The following is a 22,135-nucleotide window of genomic DNA, read 5'->3' on the forward strand; positions in this document are numbered from 1 at the left end:
CTGTTTATGTAAGAAGGTCTTCTTATCTCTCCCTGCTATTCTCTGGAACTCTGCATTCAGATGGGTATATCTTTCCCTTTCTCCCTTGCCTATCACATCACTTCTTTCCTCAGCTATTTGTAAAGTCTCCTCAGACAACCACTTTGCCTTCTTGCATTTCTTTTTCTTTGAGATGTTTTTGGTCATTGCCTCTTGTAAAACATTATGAACCTCCATCCATAGTTCTTCAGGCACTCTGTCTACCAGATTTAATCCCTTGAATCTATTCATCACCTCCACTGTATAATCATAAGGGATTTGATTTAGGTCATACCTGAATGGGCTTCCCTGGTGGCTCAGAGGTAAAAGCGTCTGCCTCCAATGCGGGAGACCCGGGCTCGATCCCTGGGTCGGGAAGATCCCCTGGAGAAGGAAATGGTAACCCACTCCAGTATTCTTGCCTGGAGAATCCCACAGATGGAGGAGCCTGGTAGGCTATAGTCCACGGGGTCGCAAAGAGTCGGACACAACTGAGTGACTTCACTTTCTTTCAGTTTCTTTCGTTCTTGAATGGGCCTAGTGATTTTCCCTACTCTCTTCAATTTTAGTCTGAAATTTGCAATAAGGAGCTCGTGATGTGAGCCACATTCATCTCCAGGTCTTGTTTTTGCTGACTGTATAGACTTTCTCCATCTTTGGCTGCAAAGAACATAATCAGTCTGATTTTGGTTTTGACCACCTGGTGATGTCCACATGCAGAGTTGTCTCTTGGGTTGTTGGAAAAGGGTGTTTTGCTATGACCATCATCTTCTGGTGTCATATTTTTTTGCCTTTTCATACTGATCATGGAGTTCTCCAAGCAAGAATACTGGAGTGGGTTGACATTTCCTCATCCAGTGGACCACATCAATCTTGGGTGGCCGTGCACAGCAAGGCTCACATCTTCACTGAGTTACACAAGCCCCTTTGCCATTACAAGGCTGTGATTCATGAAAGGGACAACAGAATATTATTCAATATTAAAATGGAAGGATATTCTGATACATGCTACAACATGGAAAAACTTTAAGTACATTATTCTAAGTGAAATAAGCCCATTGCAAATGCAAATGCATATGCAAGCATGCTCAGTCATGTCCGACTTATTGCAACCCCATGGACTATAGCCCCATCAGGCTCCTCTGTCCATCCAGGCAAGAATACTGGAGTGCGTGGCCATTTCCTTCTCCAGGGGATCTTCCTCACCCAGGGATTGAACCTGTGTCTCTTGTGCCTATTGCACTGAAGGCAGATTCTTTACTGCTAAGCCACTAGGAATTTCCTATATATAGTATAATTCTACTTATATGAAGTATGTAAAGTAGTCAAAATCAGAGATCAAAAGTAGAATGGGCTGAGAGGGAGGAGAGAATGGGAACTTATCTTTTAATGGTTGTAGATTTTCAGTTTTACAAGATCATAAGAGTTATAGGGATGAATGATGATAATGGTTACACAATATTATGAATGTAATTAATACCACTGAATGTATATTTACAATGTTTAAGATGGTAAATTTTACATGCATTTTTATTGCAATAAAAAAATCAGCAGGAAAATGTATTCTCCATTTAAACAGTATTCCCTGCTTAATACTAGGATCTCTCTCTACCGAATATGGCAATTTCTTTTTCTATGGGTCAATCTCTTCCTAATTGTCTCATGCAAACAGCTGAAAGTGCAATGCAAAGTAACAAAGTGAATGGGCATATCTGTCATAAAGTCAGGATTTCCCAAAGTAAAGGCACATGATGGAAGATGGCTCACATTATGCTAGAAGCCACAGACCAATGAGGATCTGTTACAGTTAGTTTTCAACAATGATGGAAGAGAGAATTATGAAAGATCATGGCAGGAAAGGCACTTGAAAAAAGAATGATCTGAATATCAAAAGAAAGTAAATCTTTTAAGATAATATAACCCAATATACTTTTTATTAAAACAAACACAGCACTTAAATTGTGCTAGAAAGTTAAATGTGACCTAGTGGGTAGGAGAGCTATCACAAAATTTTGTTTGGAAAACTTATTCTTTATTCATTTAAAAAATTTATAGCTGTTGTTCAGTCGCTCAGTCATGTCCAACTCTCTGTGACCCCATAGACTGCAGAACTCTAGGCTTCTCTGTCTTTCACCATCTCCTGGAGCTTGCTCAAACTCATGTCCATTAGTTGGTGTGCCATCCAACCATCTCATCCTCTGTCGTCCCCTTCTTCTCCTGTCTTCAATCTTTCCCAGCATCAGGGTCTTTTCCAATGAGTTAGTTCTTCTCATCAGGTGGCCCAAGTGTTGGAACTTCAGCATCAGTCCTTCCAAAGAATATTCAGGACTGATTTCCTTTAGGTTTGACTGGTTGGATCTCCTTGCAGTCCAAGAGACTCTCAAGAGTCTTCTCCAACACCACAGTTCTTTGGCGCTCAGCTTTCTTTATGGTCCAACTCTCACATCTATACAGGACTACTGGAAAAACCATAGCTTTGACTAGACAGAGTTTTGTTGGCAAAGTAATGTCTCTGCTTTTTAATACGCAGTCTAGGTTTGTCATAACTTTTCTTCCAAGGAGCAAGTGTCTTCTAATTTCATGGCTGCAGTCACCATCTGCAGTGATTTTGGAGCCCAAGAAAATAAAGTCTGTCACTGTTTCCATTGTTTCCCCATCTGTTTGCCATGAAGTGATTCCATTCTGAATAAGATGGGATTAGTACATCTACCTTGTTCCTTCTGAAGGTAGTTATAGCAACCAGGAGCAGTTATTTGAAGACTCTGAAAAGCAAACATTAGAAGGAGGATTGGGGAAGAAGGCCAGAATTCAAAATACTACAAAAACCAAGGGTGAGTTTCACATTTCTTTTTCCTCCAATGTCCCCCGGTGTGGACACAATGCAGCCTAAAATCTGGAAGCATCCATTGACGTGGAGACAGCTCCAGGAGAAATCTTAGTCCAGTTCTGGCTTGAAAAGTGGGAAAGGAGTCTCTAAAAACTCAAGAAAATGTATGGAAATACTCCCATTTTTCTTTTTTCTGTTCTAATGTGTGCCAGCATAAAGCAAACCGGTAGTGACAGCAGTAGCAATAGATGAATAACAGGAAGCTAAATGTCTCAATGAGGAATCTTCCTCTCCAATCAGAGAAGCAGTGATCTCCAGAGGGTGGGGTGAGCCTTTAGTACCTTTTCTCTGTCCTGCTGCTTGGCCCGAGATGCTGAAAAAGGGTGGCCCAAATGGCAAATAGATGGGGCAACAGTGGAAACAGTGTCAGACTTTATTCTGGGGGGCTCCAAAATCACTGCAGATGGTGACTGCAGCAATGAAATTAAAAGATGCTTACTCCTTGGAAGGAAAGTTATGACCAACCTAGATAGCATATTAAAAAGCAGAGACATTACTTTACCAACAAAGGTCCGTCTAGTCAAGGCTATGGTTTTTCCAGTGGTCATGTATGGATGTGAGAGTTGGACTGTGAAGAAACCTGAGCGCTGAAGAATTGATGCTTTTGAACTGTGGTGTTGGAGAAGAGTCTTGAGAGTCCCTTGGACTGCAAGGACATCCAACCAGTCCATCCTAAAGGAGATCAGTCCTGGGTGCTCATTGGAAGGACTGATGCTGAAGATGAAACTCTAATACTTTGCCCACCTTGTGCGAAGAGTTGACTCACTGGAAAAGACTCTGATGCTGGGAGGGATTGGGGGCAGGAGGAGAAGGGGACGACAGAGGATGAGATGGCTGGATGGCATCACCGACTCGATGGACATGAGTTTGGGTAAACTCCGGGAGATGGTGATGGATGGGGAGGCCTGGCATGCTGCGATTCATGGGGTCTTAAAGAGTCGGACACGACTGAGTGACTGAACTGAACTGAACTGAATGAACTTGGAAGTACTAAATGGATTGTAAAGAGGGAGCAGCACAAGTGTGGATCTGACACTTAAAACAGCAGACCACCGACTCTGAAGACTGAAGAAATAAACCACTACCTAAACCCCAGACTGACCACTGTGTGGCATTCATGGCACTGATCCAAATATATTTGCAAAGGCTTTGAAAATTGTACTGACACTGAAACGACTGTAGGATGCTAAGAACTTGTGGTCTGAACTTAAATGGGTCAATTGCTTCTTAATACAAAACTATCAACATTCTCCATTATATTGAAATAAGACCAAGAATCTCATAACATAAAATTCAAAATGTCCAATCCAGTTTTACTTGGTTTGGGCATAACCAGGAAAATGTTACACTGAATGAAATAATCAATATATGCCAATGCTGAGATGACACACATGTTGAAATTATCTGACAAAATCTTTAAGCAGCTTTATAAAAATGCTTAAATGTAGAAGAAACACTTTTGAAACAAAGAAAATCTCAGCAAAAATAAGGAGTAGAACTTTAGAACGTTTCTACTAGTTAACACTTTTCCTCTGTTCACTTTGATTCTCAATTCAACTTGAAAAAAAGGTATATGTAGTATACATCTGATTCTTAACAGATGTAAATTCAAAACTCAAAAAAAAAATCTCAGTAAAGAGAGGTAATACATAAAGAGAAACGAAATGGAAATTTTAGAACTTAAAATACAATACCCAGATTTTTTTTAAAAAAATTTGTTGGATGGATTCTATAGCAGAAAAGAGATGACCAACTTCAATAAGACATGGAAGCAACCTAAGTGTCAATTGACAGAGGAATGGATAAAGATGTAGTACCTATAAAAATAATGGAATATTACTCACATATGAAAGAATGAAATAATGCCATCTGCAGCAACATGGGTGGATCTAGAGATTATCATACTAAGTAAGTCAGACAGAGAAAGACAAGTATCATATGATATCACTTATATGTGGAATCTTAAAAAAATGGTGCAAATGGAACTTAATTACAAAAATTACAAAACAGAAACTGAGTCACAGAAGTAGAAAAACTTACGGTTACCTAAGGTGAAAGGTGGGGAAAGATAAATCAGGAGGCTGGGATTAACATATACATATTACTATATATAAAATAGATAACTAATAAGGACCTATGGTATAGCACAGGAAACTCTACCTAATATTCTGTAATAATCTATATGGGAGAAGAACTTAAAGATGAATGGATACTTGTATGGGTTTAACTGAGTCACTTTGCTGTACACCTGAAACTAATACATTATAAATCAACTATACTCCAATAAAAAAAATTTTAAAAAAGAAAATAGATGATCAAGGAAAGAATCAACAAAGTTAATGATGTATCAATAGAAACTGTCCAGTGTGAAAATCAGAGAGGAAGATAGTTGTTTAAAAAATCACAGTCTTAGGTATCTATGGGGTAATACCAACAGGTCAAACACCGGAGGAAAGGAGAATGTGGAACAGAAAATCTGCTTGAAGAATAATAGCTGAAAACTTCTCAAATTTAGTGAATGATATACTTAGAAATGAAAGAAACTCAGCAAACTCTAAACAAGATAAATTCAAAGAAATCCATGATAAATACATCACTGGAAAATTCTACCAACCAATTAAAGAAGAAAAACACCAATTCTATACAATCTCTTCCAAAAAATAGAAGGAATATTTGCCAACTCACGTTATTATTCCAGCATCAACCTGATATCAAAACCAAAGAGAACACAAACACACATAAAAAATATAGTTCAAGATTCCTCATGAAAATACAGGCAAAAATACTCAGTGAAATACAAGTAATTCAAATCCAACAATAAAAAACAAGGATAATACATTTTTACCATCTCTTGGGAATGCAAGGATGGCTCAATATTCAAAAATCAATGGACTAAATAAGAAAAAGCACATGATCCTAACAATAGACACACAAAATGCATTTGATAAAATATATCATCCATTAATGATAAGAACTTTTAGTAAACTAGAAAGAGATCTTCTTCAACCTAATAACATGCATCAAAAAAACCCATCTCTCTAAATGCTGACTGAATGCTTTCCCCAAAGAGGACATTCTCTCAGTACTCCTATTCAACACTGTTTAGAAATCCTAGATAGTGCAATAAGAAAAAAAAAGGCATATAACTGGAAAAGAAAGAACTAAAATTGTTCCATTTACTGATAAAATGATCGCCTCTACAGAAAATACCAAGAAACCTACCAAAAAGCTCCTAGTAAATTTACAAAGGTTGCAGAATACAAGGTCAACACACAAAAATCAGTCATATTTCTATACACTAGCAATGAACAAACAGAAATTGGAATAAAACAATATCATTTATAATAGGTACATTCAAGATGAAATACTTAAACATAAATATAAAACAATGTATAAGACTTATATGCTGAAAAATATTAAAAAAATGATGAACTAAATAAATCAAAGACAACCTAAACAAATGCAGAAGTGAATACTGACCAAATTCATGTATATATTAAAAGGAATTACAATTAAAATCCACTAGGATTTTTTTGTAGATATAGACAGCATTCTTCTAAAATTTATATGGAAAGAAAAAGGAATTAAAATACACAAAATAATTTTGAAAAAGAAGAGTACAATTAGAGAAATCACTACCCAGTCTTAAGACTTACCATAGAGCTACAGGATTCAAAACAGTGTTCTATTTGAAAACAGAGAGATACATAGTCAACTAAACAGACTATGGTCCAGAAACAGATCCATACAAATATGAATAATCGATTTTTAAAATTATCTAATTTTTATTTTTGGCTGCACAGTGTCTTTGTTGCTGGGCACAGGCTTTCTCTCGTTACGGAGAGTGGGAATTACTCTCTAGTTGCAGTGCCTGGGCTTCTCATTACAGTGGTTTCTCCTCTTGCACAGACAGACTCTAGGGTGCACGGGCTACAAAAGTTGTCACATGTGGGCTCAGTAATTGTGGCTCAGGTTCTAGAGCATGGGCTTAGTACTTGTGGTGCCCGGGCTTACATGCTCTGTAACATGCGGAATCTTCCCAGTTCAGTCAGTCAGTTCAGTTGCTCAGTCGTGTCCGACTCTTTGTGACCCCATGGACTGCAGCACAACAGGCCTCCCTGTCCATCATCAGATCCAGAGTTACTCAAACTTATGTCCACTGAGTCGGTGATGCCATCTAATCATCTCATCCCCTGTCGTCCCCGTCTCCTCCCACCTTCAATCTTTCCCAGCATCAGGGTCTTTGCAAATGAGTCAGTTTTTCACATCAGTTCAGTTCAGTCACTCAGTCATGTCCGACTCTTTAAGACCCCATGAATCGCAGCATGCCAGGCCTCCCTGTCCATCACCATCTCCCGGAGTTTATCCAAACTCATGTCCATCGAGTCAGTGATGCCATCCAGCCATCTCATCCTCTGTTGTCCCCTTCTCCTCCTGCCCCCAATCCCTCCCAACATCAGGGTCTTTTCCAATGAGTCAACTCTTCGCACAAGGTGGGCAAAGTATTGGAGTTTCATCTTCAGCATCAGTCCTTCCAATGAGCACCCAGGACTGATCTCCTTTAGGATGGACTGGTTGGATGTCCTTGCAGTCCAAGGGACTCTCAAGACTCTTCTCCAACACCACAGTTCAAAAGCATCAATTCTTTGGCGCTCAGGTTTCTTCACAGTCCAACTCTCACATCCATACATGACCACTGGAAAAACCATAGCCTTGACTAGACGGACCTTTGTTGGTAAAGTAATGTCTCTGCTTTTTAATATGCTATCTAGGTTGGTCATAACTTTCCTTCCAAGGAGTAAGCGTCTTTTAATTTCATTGCTGCAATCACCATCTGGAGTGACTTCGGAGCCCCCCACCAAAAAAAAAAAATAAGTCTGACACTGTTTCCACTGTTTCCCTATCTATTTCCCACGAAATGATGGGACCAGATGCCATGATCTTAGTTTTCTGAATGTTGAGCTTTAAGCCAACTTTTTCACTGTCCTCCTTCACTTTCGTCAAGAGGCTTTTTAGTTCCTCTTCGCTTTCTGCCATAAGGGTGGTGTCATCTGCATATCTGAGGTGATTGATATTTCTCCCGGCAATCTTGATTCCAGCTTGTGCTTCATCCAGTCCAGCGTTTCTCATAATGTACTCTGCATATAAGTTAAATAAGCAGGGTGACAATATACAGCCTTGACGTACTCCTTTTCCTATTTGGAACCAGTCTGTTGTTCCATGTCCAGTTCTAACTGTTGCTTCCTGACCTGCATATAGGTATCTCAAGAGACAGGTCAGGTGGTCTGGTATTCCTATATCTTGAATAATTTTCCACAGTTTATTGCGATCCACACAGTTAAAGGCTTTAGCATAGTCAATAAAGCAGAAATACATGTTTTTCTGGAACTTTCTTGTTTTTTTGATGATCCAAAGGATGTTGGCAATTTGACCTCTGGTTCCTCTGACTTTTCTTAAACATCTGGAAGTTCTTGGTTCATGTACTTTTAAGGTCTGGCATGGAGAATTTTGAGCATTACTTTACTAGTATGTGAGATGAGTGCAATTGTGCAGTAGTTTGAGCATTCTTTGCATTGTGTTTCTTTGGGACGGGAATGAAAACTGACCTTTTCCAGTCCCGTGGTCACTGCCGATTTTCCAAATTTGCTGGCATACTGAGTGCAGCACTTTCACAGCATCATCTTTTAGGATTTGAAATAGCTCAACTGGAATTCCATCACTTCCACTAGCTCTGTTCGTAGTGATGCTTCCTAAGGCCCACTTGACTTTGCATTCCCTGATGTCTGGCTCTAGGTGAGTGATCTCACCATTTGTGATTATCTGGGTCATGAAGATCTTTTCTGTATAGTTCTTCTGTGTATTCTTGCCACCTCTTCTTAATATCTTCTGCTTCTGTTAGGTCCATACCATTTATGTCCTTTATTGTGCCCATCTTCACATGAAATGTTCCCTTGGTATCTCTAATTTTCTTGAAGAGATCTCTAGTCTTTCCTATTCCATTGTTTTCCACTATTTCTTTGCATTCATCACTGAGGAAGGCTTTCTTATCTCTCCTTGTTATTCTTTGGAACTCTGCATTCAGATGGGCATATCTTTCCTTATCTCCTTTGCCTTTTGCTTCTCTTCTTTTCTCGGCTATTTGTAAGGCCTCCTCAGACAACCATTTTGCCGGTTTTCATTTCTTTTTCTTGGGTATGGTCTTGATCACTGCTTCCTATACAATGTCACGAATCTCCACCCATAGTTCTTCAGGCACTCTGTCTATCAGGTTGAATCCCTTACATCTGTCACTTCCACTGTATAGTCGTTAAGGGATTTGATTTAAGTCATGCCTGAATGGTCTAATGGTTTTCTCTACTTTCTTCAATTTAAGTCTGAATTTGGCAATAAGGAGTTCATGATCTGAGCCACAGTCAGCTCCCGGTCTTGTTTTTGCTGACTGTATAGAGCTTCTCCATCTTTGGCTGCAAATAAATAATCTATCTGATTTTGGTATTGACCATCTGGTGATATCCATGTGCAGAGTCTTCTCTTGTGTTGTTGGAAGAGGGTGTTTGCTATGACCAGTGCATTCTCTTGGCCAAACTCTGTTAGCCTTTGCCATGCTTCATTCTGTACTCCAAGGCCAAATTTGCCTGTTACTCCAGATATTTCTTGACTTCCTCCTTTTGCATTCCAGTCCCCTATAATAAAAAGGACATGTTTTTTGGGTGTTAGTTCTAAGAGGTCTTGTAGGTCTTCATGGAACCACTGAACTTCAGCTTCTTCAGCATTACTGGTCAGGGCATAGCCTTGGATTACTGTGATACTGAATGATTTGCCTTGGAAATGAACAGAGATCATTCTGTCATTTTTGAGATCGCATCCAAGTACTGCATTTCAGACTTTTGTTGACCATAATGGCTACTCCATTTATTCTAAGGGATTCCTGCCCACAGTAGTGGATATCATGGTCATCTGAGTTAAATTCACCCATTCCAGTCCATTTTAGTTCGCGGATTCCTAAAATGTAGACATTCACTCTTGCCATCTCCTGTTTGACCACTTCCAATTTGCTTTGTTTCATGGACCTAACATTCCAGGTTCCTATGCAATACAGCACTTTACAGCATTGGACTTTACTTCCATCACCAGTCACATCCACAATTGGGTGTTGCTTTAGCTTTGACTCCATCTCTTCATTCTTTCTGGAGTTAATTCTCCACTGATCTCCAGTAGCATATTGGCACCTACTGACCTGGGGAGTTCATCCTTATGTGTCCTATCTTGCCTATTTTGCCTTTTCATACTGTTCTTGGGGTTCTCAAGGCAAGAATACTGAAGTGGTTTGCCATTCCCTTCTCCAGTGGACCACATTTTGTCAGGCTAGGGATCAAATCAATGTCCCCTTCACTGGCCTGTGGATTGTGAACCACTGGACCACCAAGGGAGTCCTGAACAATTGATTTTTGAGAAAAGCAATTCAGTGGAGAAAGAAGAATCTTTTCACAAAACTTTGTTGAAACTACTGAACAACCATATGTAAAAGGAAAACAAAATACCTCCCACTTCAAAAAATATGAGCTCAAAACTGATGACTGGTTCTAAATGTAAAAAGTAAAACTATAAAATTCTTAGAGGAAAACAGGACAACATTGTTTTGCTTGAGTGCTAAGTCTCTTCAGTTGTGTCTGACTCTTTGGATCCCTATGGACTGTAGACTGCAGGCTTCTCTGTCCATGGGATTCTCCAGGCAAGAATATTGGAGTGGATTGCCATGCCCTCCTCCAGGGGATCTTTCCGACCCAGGGATCGAACCTGAGTCCCTTACATCTGATCTGGCAGGTGGGTTCTTTACCACCAGCTCCATCTGGGATTGCAGTTAGGGAAAGAGTTCTTAGACATGACAGCAAAAGCATGATCCAAAAAAGATAAAACTGGAAAACTTTCACTTTGTAAATGACCCTTAAAAGAATATAAAGACAAACTATACACTAGGAGAAAATATTTACAAACCAAGTTTCTGACAAAAGGTCATGAATTCTTGAAACTCAATAATAAGTAATCAAACAACCCAGTTAAAAAATATGCAAAAGACTGTTCATGAACAGACCATTCACCAAACAGAATATATGGATGGCAAATAAGCTAAGGAAAAAAAATGTTCATCATTAGTTATTTGAGAAAGGCAAATTAAAATTATGATGAACTACCACTACACAGCTGTTAAAATGACTAATACTAACAATAACAATTACTTTTAAGGAACACAACAGCCACCCTTGAAAATGGTTTGGCAGAGTCTTCTAAAGTTTAAGTTTGCAATCTATAGATTCAATGCAATCTGTATCAAGCTACCAACGGTATTTTTCAAGAGACTAGAACAAATAATTTCACAATTTGTACGGAAATACAGAAAACCTCAAATAGCCAAAGCAATCTTGAGAAAGAAGAATGGAACTGGAAGAAATCAACCTGCCTGGCTTCAGGCTATACTACAAAGCTACAGTCATCAAGACAGTATGGTACTGGCACAAAGACAGAAATATAGATCAATGGAACAGAATAGAAAGCCCAGAGACAACACCACGCACCTATAGACACCTTATCTTCCACAAAGGAGGCAAGAATATACAATGGAGAAAAGACAATCTCTTTAACAAGTGGTGCTGGGAAAACTAGTCAACCACTGTAAAAGAAGGAAACTAGAACACTTTCTAACACCATACACAAAAATAAACTCAAAATGGATTAAAGATCTAAATGTAAGACCAGAAATTATAAAACTCCTAGAGGAAATCATAGGCAAAACACTCTCCGACATAAATCACAGCAGGATCCTCTATGACCCACCTCCCAGAGTATTGGAAATAAAAGCAAAAATAAACAAATGGGACCTGATTAAACTTAAAAGCTTTTGCACAACAAAGGAAACTATAAGCAAGGTGAAAAGACAGCCTTCAGAATGGGAGAAAATAATAGCAAACGAAGCAACTGACAAAGAATTAATCTCAAAATATACAAGCAGTTCTTTCAACTCAATTCCAGAAAAATAAATGACCCAATCAAAAAATGGGCCAAAGAACTAAACAGACATTTCTCCAAAAAAGACATACAGATGGCTAACAAACACATGAAAAGATGCTTAACATCACTTAGTATCAGAGAAATGCAAATCAAAACCACAATGTGGTGCCATCTCACACTGGTTAGAATGGCTGCTATCCTAAAATCTACAAACAATAAATGCTGGAGAGGGTGTGGAGAAAAGGTAACCCTCTTACACTGTGGGTGGGAATGCAAACTAGTACAGCCACTATGGAGAAGAGTGTGGAGATTCCTTAAAAAACTGGAAATAGAACTGCCATATGACCCAGTAATCCCACTGCTGGGCACATACACTGAGGAAACCAGAACTGAAAGAGACACATGTACCCCAATGTTCACCACAGCACTGTTTATAATAGCCAAGACATGGAAGCAACCTAGATGTCACATCAGCAGACGAATGGTTGAGAAAGCTGTGGTACATATACAGAATGGAATATTACTCAGCCATTAAAAAAAACACATTTGAATCAGTTCTAATGAGGTAGAGGAAACTGGAGGCTATCACACAGAGTGAAGTAAATCAGAAAGAAAAACACAAATATAGTATATTAACACATATATATGGAATTTAGAAAGATGGCAACAATGACCCTATATGCGAGACAGCAAAAGAGACACAGATGTATAGAACAGTCTTTTGGACTCTGTGGGAGAAGGTGAGGGTGGGATGATTTGAGAGAATAGAATTGAAACACATGTATTATCATATGTGAAACAGATCACCAGTCCAGGTTCGATGCATGAGATAGGGTGCTAAGGGCTGGTGCACTGGGATGACCCTGCAGGATGGGATGGGGAGGGAGGTGGTAGGGGGGTTCAGGATGGGGAACAGACGTACACCCATGACTGATTCATGTCAATGTATGGCAAAAACCTCTACAATATTGTAAAGTAATCAGCCTCCAATTAAAATAAATAAATTTAAAACAAAGAAAAAAAATTAAGTTAAACATACACTTACCATATGACCCAGAATTTCCATTGCTAGGTATTACAGTAGGGAAATGAAAACATGTTCATACAAAAACCTGTACAAAAATGTTTATAGAAGCTCTACTCGAACCACTGAAAACTGGAAACAACTCAAATATTCTCTAGGGGTGAAAGCATAAACAAAATGATGTAGAGTGACACAATATATACTATGGCAATAAAAAGGAATGAATTATCCATAGATGCAACATTCAACAACTTAAAACAATCTCAAAGGCATTATTTTGAATGAAAAATGCCATTCCTAAAAGATTACACACTCTATGATTCCGTTCACATGCTATTCTCTAAAAGATATAAGTATGACAGAGAATAGACTGTTAGTTTCCAGGGATTAGGGATAAGTTTGGGTATAATTATGAAGGGATAGCATGAGAAATTTCAGGGAAGGTTCAACTGTTCTGATCCTGATTGTGATACTGGCTACAGAAATCTATACATGTTTTAAAAATCCATATAACCATACAAGTCAGTTTTACTGACTTTTAAATTTAAAATAAAACTGAAAAACCCAAAGCATAAGTATAAATGAAATTGTCAAAAATAAAAGTAACTTATTTTCCTAACTTCTAGTTTCATTTCACAAGATAAAATCCCAGGTGAGCCCTTTTTTCACTATTAATAATGAAACAGTGTTGTTTCATATGGACATACTTAAGTAGTCTTTTTCAGCACTCATTTTCCTCCAATAAAGAGTACCTCCTTTATATTAAAATATACACTGAATAAAAAAAGAGAGGGATATATGCCAGAGTGATAACTATGGCAAGTTGTTTCTGGGTAATGAGAGTATAAGTGACATTTTCTAAATTCTGTAGAATGAATTCATAATAACTTTAATAACCAGTAGAAAAAAGGTAAAAAAGAACCCTTTAAACCCAGGCCTAGTGATGTTTTCTAAAAGAAACTTTGGGGCTCTAGTCTGTAAGAAGGGAGAAGATAAGCACGGAGGAGGAGAGAAGGCAGGCAGCACAAAAATGATCAAATCTTCTGGTGGTACTTGTGAAGTAAGAAAACTGGCCGTTCTTAGGAAGGTGAAGGCTAGCTTACCTGAGACTGTTTGAAAACATCCTTCCCAACCACATCCAGGTTTGAGGGGTCTTTGATGGAACTAACATACTCAGAAACAGCCTTGATTACCACATCACAGGGAGGAAGAACCAGCTGATGAGCTCTGACCTAGAAGAAGTAAGATAAGCAAAGCACATTGATGTCTAAGATGGATCATTAAGAAAAAGGGTGAGACAGGGGTGAGATGCAGAATTCAAATTCAGTAAATCCACTGAGAGACAGTTATCATCTTTTCTTTAAATTAATTTCCCCGTAATTTTCAGTACAGAACACTTGGAATCAAGATTGAAAAGGATAAAGAAAGAAAAAAACATATCAGCCATAATCCCACAACAAAGATTACTGATTTATGGCACTGCCATAATTAATCATGATAAATTGTCATGATACATTTTAGCTGTTTCCAAACTTCTGCTATTAAAGGTAATGTTGTAATGTGTGAATCATGTTTGAATCCTGATTTGAGGTAACCACAAAAAAGTTTTTGTAAGACAATCATGAAAATCTAAAAATGGATTAGATATTAAGATGATATCAAGAAATTATCATTAATTTTTTTAAGAGTAATAATGGCATTGTGCCTAAATAAGAAAATGCTCATATGTTTTACATATGCATATCAAAGAAAATGAGAGTGAAATAACTTGAGGACTGGCATCTGTTTTAAAATATACGAGTAAGAGCAACAACAACAAAAACTCAAGCAAGTGTGGCCACATTTTAACAACTACTGGTTATAGAAGATGTTACAGTGACAGTTAACTATATATTACTCTTTCTATTTTTGTGATGCTTGAAAATTTTAAATGTTATGGTGAAATGTAGGTATGACTTGTTGACTACCTTCCAATTATCTAATTACATGTTTTCTAGAATGATAATTGCTGAGTAAAAGGCTATCAACTTAAAAGCTTTTCAGTTCAGTTCACTTCAGTAGCTCATGTCGTGTCCTTGCAAACGCATGTCGTGCTTTTGCGACCCCATAGACTGCAGCATGCCAGGCTTTCCTATCCATCATCAATTCCTGGAACTTGCTCAAACTCATGTGCATCAAGTCAGTGATACCATCCAACCATTTCATCCTCTGTTGTCCCCTTCTCCTCAAGCCTTCAATCTTTTCCAGCATCAGGGTCTTTTCAAATGAGTCAGCTCTTCGCATCAGGTGGCCAAAGTATTGGAGCTTCAGGTTCACCATCAGTCCTTCCAAAGAATATTCAGGATTGATTTCCTTTAGTTTGATCTCCTTGCCGTCCAAGGGACTCTCAAGAGTCTTCTCCAACACCACGGTTCAAAAGCATCAATTCTTCGGCGCTCAGCTTTCTTCACAGTCCAATTCTCACATCCATACATGACCACTGGAAAAACCATAGCGTTGACCAGACGGACCTTTGTTGGCAAAGTAAAGTCTCTGCTTTTTAATATGCTATCTAGGTTGGTCATAACTTTCCTTCCAAGGAGTAAGCGTCTTTTAATTTCATTGCTGCAATTACCATCTGCAGTGACTTTGGAGCCCCCCAAGAAAGGTCTGACACTGTTTCCACTGTTTCCCTATCTATTTCCCATGAAGTGATGGGACCAGATGGCATGATCTTAGTTTTCTGAATGTTGAACTTTAAGCCAACTTTTTCACTCTCCTCTTTCACTTTCATCAAGAGGCTCTTTAGTTCCTGTTCACTTTCTGCCTTAAGGGTGGTGTCATCTGCATATTTAAGGTTATTGATATTTCTCCCAGCAATCTTGATTCCAGCTTGTGCTTCATCCAGCCTGGCATTTCTCATGAGGTACTCTGCATATAAGTTAAATAAGGAGGGTGACAATATACAATCTTGACGTATTCCTTTCCCAATTTGGAACCAGTCCATTGTTCCATGTCCAGTTCTAACTGTTGGTTTTTGACCTTCATACAGGTTTCTCAGGAGGCAGGGAAGGTGGTCTGGTATCCCCGTCTCATTTCCCACAGTTTGTTGTGATCCACACAGTCAAAGGCTTTGGCATAATCAATGAAGCAGAAGTAGATGCTTTTTTGGAATTCTCTTGCTTTTTCTATGATCCAATGGATGTTGGCAATTTGATCTCTGGTTCCTCTCCCTTTCTAAATCCAGCTTGAACATATGGAAGTTCTTGGTTCACATACTGTTGAAGCCTGGCTTGGAGAATTTTGAGCATTACTTTGCTAGCGTGTGAAATCAGTGCAATTGTGCAATAATTTGAATATTCTTTGGCATTGCCATTCTTTGGGATTGGAATGAAAACTGACCTTTTTTAGTTCTGTGGCCATTGCTGAGTTTTCCAAATTTGCTGGCATATTGAGAGCAGCACATTAACAGCATCATCTTTTAGGACTTGAAATAGCTCAGCTGGAATTCCATCACCTCCACTACCTCTGTTTGTAGTGGTGCAGCACTTTAACAGCATCATCTTTTAGGACTTGAAACAGCTCCTGGAATTCCATCACCTCCTCTAGCTCTGTTCGTAGTGATGCTTCCTAAGGTCCACTTGACTTCACATTCCAGGATATCTGGCTCTAGGTGAGTGATCACACCATCATGGTTATCTGAGTCATGAAGATCTTTTTTGTATAGTTCTTCTGTGTATTCCTGTCACCTCTTCTTAGTATCTTTTGCTTCTGTTAGATCCATACCGTTTCTGTCATTTACTGTGCCCATCTTTGCATGAAATGTTTCCTTGGTATCTCTAATTTTCTTGAAGAGATCTCTAGTCTTTCTCAGTCCAATGTTTTCCTCTATTCCTTTGCATTGATTGCACTGAGGAAGGCTTTCTTATCTCTCCTTGCTATTCTTTGGAATTCTGTGTTTAGATGGGTATTTCTTTCCTTTTCTCTTTTGCCTTTCACTTCTGTTCTTTTCTCAGCTATTTGTTAGGCCTCCTCAGACAACCATTTTGCCATTTTCCACTTCTAAAAGCTTTTAATACAAATTACTTAGGTATAGGGTGTACCATTGATTCCTTCTTTTAATAAATATTTAATGCCTATTTTATGCCTGGCACTGTTCCAGGCATCAGGGATGCAGGAATCAAAAAGACAGACAAAACTCCCTGCCTTCAAGGGAGCTTAATTTCTAGTACAGGTGTGTTAGGATGGGATAAGGTTGGTGAAACAAACAGAATAATATAATGTATAGTGTGGTAAATGTAGGTAAGGGCTATGGAGAAAGTGTTAGCAGAGAAGGAGTTAGAGAATACAACTGTCTGTGTGTGGCGGGTGTGGGAGAAGGAAATTTTAAAAGTGTGTCAGGAAAGGTCACAGTGCCAAAGAACATCTGAAAAACCTATAAGAGTGAGGAAATGTCTGCGTGGGAGGAAAAGGCAGTCTCAGTACAGGGAATGGTAAATGTAAAGATTCTAAAAACAAAAGAAAAGGAGATGAGATCAGAGCTGTATGAGAGGGCCAGAAAGCATATTGCTTTGTAGGCCATGGTAAAGATTAGGTTAGTGATATGAAGAGCCATTAGAGAATTTTAAAAAGAGAAGTGACATGATTTGAGTCAGTTTTTAAAGTGACTCTGGCTGTTGTACTGGGAATAGATTTGGGGCCAAGGGTGAGAGGTATTGAGACATGAAATAGTGAAAGCAGAAGACCAATAGTTAGTAAAGTGGTATAATAATCCAGGCAAGAATGATGGCTTGACCAAGGTAATAGCTGTGAAACTGGTGAGAAGTGGATATATTTTGAAGGAAGAACTGATGGTATTTCCTGACCAGAAGAGAGGTGGAGCATGAATAAGAGAGAAGTCAAGGGTGACTCCAAGCCTTTCAAGCTAAGCAACTGGAAGGATGAAGCTGCTGTTAATGAAAATTAGGGAAGGCTGTGGAAGGAACAGGTTTAGGGGAAAGATCAGGAGTTTCCTTTGGATGTGTTTCTTTGACATGTTTAGTAGGCCATTAGATATCGGGAGCTAGAGTTCAAATGGGAGGTCAAAGGTGGAGACATGTATTTAGGAGTCATTAATGGACATATGGTATTTAAAGTCATGACACCAGATGAGATCAACCACCAAGGCAGTGTGTGTGGATAGAAGAGAGAAAGGACTGAGGATAGAACTCTGGGACACTCCAAAGTTACGTACATAAGACAAGGAAACAGCAAAGGAGACAGAAGCAGCAGCCACTGAAGTAGGTAGGACACTACAAGAGAATAGGGTCTTTAAAGCCAAGTGAAGAACATGTTCTCAGAGAGTGAGCAAGTGGGTCATATACTGCTGACTGGTCAAGCAAGATGAAAACTGAGAGCTAGCCATTAGACTTATTAACATCACAGTCACTGGTGACTTTGTTGAAAGCAATTTCAGCACAGCAAATTGAAGAGAGAACAGAGAAAGGGATCAGTAAACAGCTCAAACATAGGCAACTCTCTAGAAGAGTTTGCTAAAAGGGAAAAAGAAATACAGAGCAGTAGCTTGGAGTGGGGGGAGTGAAATCAAGAGCAGGTTTTATTTTTTATGATGGATGCATGCCTATGCATCTGATGGGAAAAAGCCAATAAGAGAGGGAAAATGGTGGGGGAGAAAGAGGGGAGAACTTCTGAAGTGATGTCCTTAAGTTAGCAAGGAGGCATGGATTCAGCATAAGGGCAGAAGTGTTGGCCTAAGACAGGAACAGTGACAGGTCATCCAAGGCAGGCAGAGCAAGCAGGTGAGAAGTTGAAAGGGTGGGACCTGGTGGAAGTTTTGCTTCCATTGCTTCAATTTTCTGAGTGAAATAGGAAGTCAGGTCATGAGCTGAGAATGAGCAAGGAAGGAGAATTAGAGGCTTGAGGAGAGAAGGAAAGATGTGAAATAGACATCTAGGAGAGTGAAAGGATTAGGGAAATATAATACCACCACCAACTTACACTACCACAAGAAGTATATGATAGCACCAGTCTCAACACAGCCTTGACAGGAGTGGGTAGACTAATCTTTCAATATTTTCTAAACTGTTAGGTTAAAAAAAATCACATTGCTCACTCAATTTGCATCTCTGATCACTAGTAAGGTTTAACACCTAGTCACATTATTGGCCACTATAGTTCCTCTTTTGTGAATTGTCTGCTTCTTTCCTTTGCTCATTTTTTTATTTACTAGGGTATTAGTATTAACATTTTTCTTCATAGGTTTGTATGAACCCTTAAGATAATAAGGGTGTGAGAGAATACAAAACATATATTGTTCTCTGACTGCAGTTCCTGGCATAGAGCACCTAAAATCTTTGTAATTTCCTAGGTGGTAAGAGCACACCTGTGCTCAGGATCCTCCCAGACCTCATCCTATGTATCTCTTCATCTGGCTGTTCATCTGCGTCCTTTATCATACCCTTTAATAAACTGATATATGTAAGTATGTATTTCCCTGAGTTCTATGAGGTGCTTTAATGGGATGGGGAGGGAGGTGGAAGGGGGGTTGGGGAGGGAGGTGGAAGGGGGGTTAGGGATGGGGAACACATGTAAATCCATGGCTGATTCATGTCAATGTATGGCAAAAACCACTACAATATTGTAAAGTAATTAGCCTCCAACTAATAAAAATAAATGGAAAAAAAAACAAATTAATTAAACCCGAGAAGGGAGTCATTGGAACCTCAAATCTATAGCTAGTTGGTCAGTAAGAAGCACAGGTGATAACCTGGGCTTGCAACTGCTATCTGAAAGTGTGTGGGGGGTGGGGCGGTCCTTGGAATTGAGTCCTGAACCTGTCTAATCTGACACTATCTTCAGGTAGATAGTGTTAGAATTGAGTTAAATTGTAGGATACCCAGCTTGTATCACAGAAAATTGTTTGGTGCGGGGAAAACTCCCCACATATTTAGTGACTAGAAGTGTCAAAAGTGAAGTACTCTGTGTGACAGTGGTAGTAGTGTGAGAGAGAGGAACACATAGGGAGAAAGACACTATGGGGTACAACTAGATTTTTCCCTATACATTAGGTAGAAAACTGAGTTTCTCCTTTTCAAGAGTATTGACCATAATTATAAATTTTTTGTAAGTATTTGAAATAATTTAAGCCTAATGAAAGATTTACTCTATCAAAATTCCAATCAAAACGTGATATCCTCTAGGCATGGATGCACAGGCATGAAATGGGGCACATTACCTTAAGTGATGCAAGGGGATGTTCTGGTCCCAAGAGGCTCCAGTGAAAAGCAGCCAGGTCCTCATCGGGGAGAATGTGGTTACCTATAAAGTATATCTATCATTTATTGACTGTACAAATGTTTTCTTAGAATCTCCAGGCCAAGAAGGGACTTTGGGGGAAAAAAACAATCAAATAATTCATACATATCTATGTTCTTAACAACTACAGTAACTATGTTTGATTATCTACTATGAATCACATATATTATATATATATTATCTTTATAATACCTGTGTATGGTAATATTATCTCCATTTTTATAGAGAGGAAAACAGGTTTGAGCAAGTCTCGTGACTTTACCCAAGGTGCCACATCTAATAAGTGCCCACACCAGGCTAAGAATCTAGGACTGTCTGACTCCAAAGTTCATGCTATTTTCTGTCACCCAGTTATGCTGCCTTTTATAATAATAGCCACCGACTGCTGACTGCCTACTAAGTGCTGGGCATTTTATATATCTTATTTCATTTAATCTTATCAATTACACTGTGAGATATTATTATTTCATTTCACAGATGAGGAAACTGAAACCAGGAGGTGTAACTTCAGTGATTTGTCCAAGGCCTAATTCCAAAACTTGTGCTGACTCCACTAGATTATCCAAGCTCAAATCCTTTGGGATTATAAACAGAGGTTACACCTGAGACAAGATATTAACTTTCATGCTGTCAGTACTTGGAAAACCAACTCAAACATAATCAACAGTCTGCAGTTAACTTTGAAATACATTTTTTAAAGAAAAACTGATAGATGGATATAAAGACAGATATATGATGAAGCAAGCATAGTAAAATGTTATTGGCAGAATACAGGTGGTAGAAACAGGATTTTCAGAGCAAATTCTTGAAGTTTTGCTGTACTTTTGGGAATTTTCATAACAAAATGTAAGCACAAGAGAAGCAAAAAGAAAAATATGTAGAATGATTTGTGTTCTTGATCTGAAGTTAAACAGTGGGGAAGAAATGCTAATGCTCTGAGTGGGAAACCAAAGTTGCCTAGGGCTAATAAGATATTTGGCCTAAGATGGTACCATGCATAAAATACTTATAGAATGTAATGAAAGAAAAAGTTTTACAAGAATCAAAATAATATTCTGGAATATCCTGTATTAATTCATAATAAAAGATGCTGAGTTTCCAGTAAGAAGCCCCAAAGCACAGTGCTTGACGTGCAAACTTTCAGAAGATAAATCCAACAGTGATAACCATTGCTCTGGTTTTCATCTCTTAACACTGAAAGAGGAAACTTACATGATCATTAGAGTCTGTTCTTTGGACCACCTACCTAGCAGTGCAGCAAATATGGGAAAATTCATCCGCTTCAGGCCTAGCTGCTTGGCCACCTCCTGCATCAGAAACTGGTTGGTGGTGAGGTTCTTTCCATTCCAGCTCAGCTTCAGAGCATGGGAACTATAGTAAGAGGGAATATTGTAGAGCGCATACTCGGAGTCATGGGCAAGAAGACCATGGAAGCCATTTTCCCTGAAAAAAGCCACCACTTCCAAATGGTGGTCTTCAAGGCTCTGAAAGACCTAGGAAGGAAAAAGAGAACATGTCATGCAACAAAAGCTGACCTATATTTGGTTAGAAGTCAGAAAGGCTAGAAACTGAATTTTATAGTTTGTTGAAATTTAAGATTATATAAGACTGAACAAGGCTTCCCTGGTAACTCAGCTGGTAAAGAATCTGCCTGCAATGCAAGAGACACGGATTTGATTCCTGGTTTGGGAAGTTCCCCTGGAGAAGGGATAGGCTACTCACTTCTGTATTCTTGGGCTTCCCCAATGGCTCAGGTGGTAAAGAATCTACCTGCAAAGTGGGAGACCTGGGTTGGATCCCTGGGTTGGGGAGATCCCCTAGAGCAGGGCATGGCAACCCACTCCAGTATTCTTGCCTGGAGAATCCCCATGGACAGAGGAGTCTGGCGGGCTACAGTCCATGGTGTC

The 22,135-nt window shown here is 39.0% G+C and overlaps 1 protein-coding gene across 3 annotated transcripts in view; it reads right to left on the reverse strand.

The window, feature by feature from the left end:
• FAM120C (family with sequence similarity 120C) overlaps positions 1-22,135 on the reverse strand; it is a 140,357-nt gene that overhangs the window by 72,151 nt on the left and 46,071 nt on the right. For all 3 annotated transcript variants that reach the window (XM_043895277.1, XM_043895278.1, XM_043895279.1), the window contains exons 2-4: positions 21,475-21,721; positions 20,149-20,231; positions 14,039-14,167 (exon numbers count right to left, since the gene is read on the reverse strand). In XM_043895277.1, coding sequence (XP_043751212.1) covers positions 14,039-14,167; positions 20,149-20,231; positions 21,475-21,721 — 459 coding nt within the window. The remainder of the gene's footprint in view (positions 1-14,038; positions 14,168-20,148; positions 20,232-21,474; positions 21,722-22,135) is intronic.

The sequence above is a fragment of the Cervus elaphus genome, chromosome X, assembly GCF_910594005.1.
Source record: "Cervus elaphus chromosome X, mCerEla1.1, whole genome shotgun sequence".
In the NCBI taxonomy this organism is placed as follows: domain Eukaryota; kingdom Metazoa; phylum Chordata; class Mammalia; order Artiodactyla; family Cervidae; genus Cervus; species Cervus elaphus.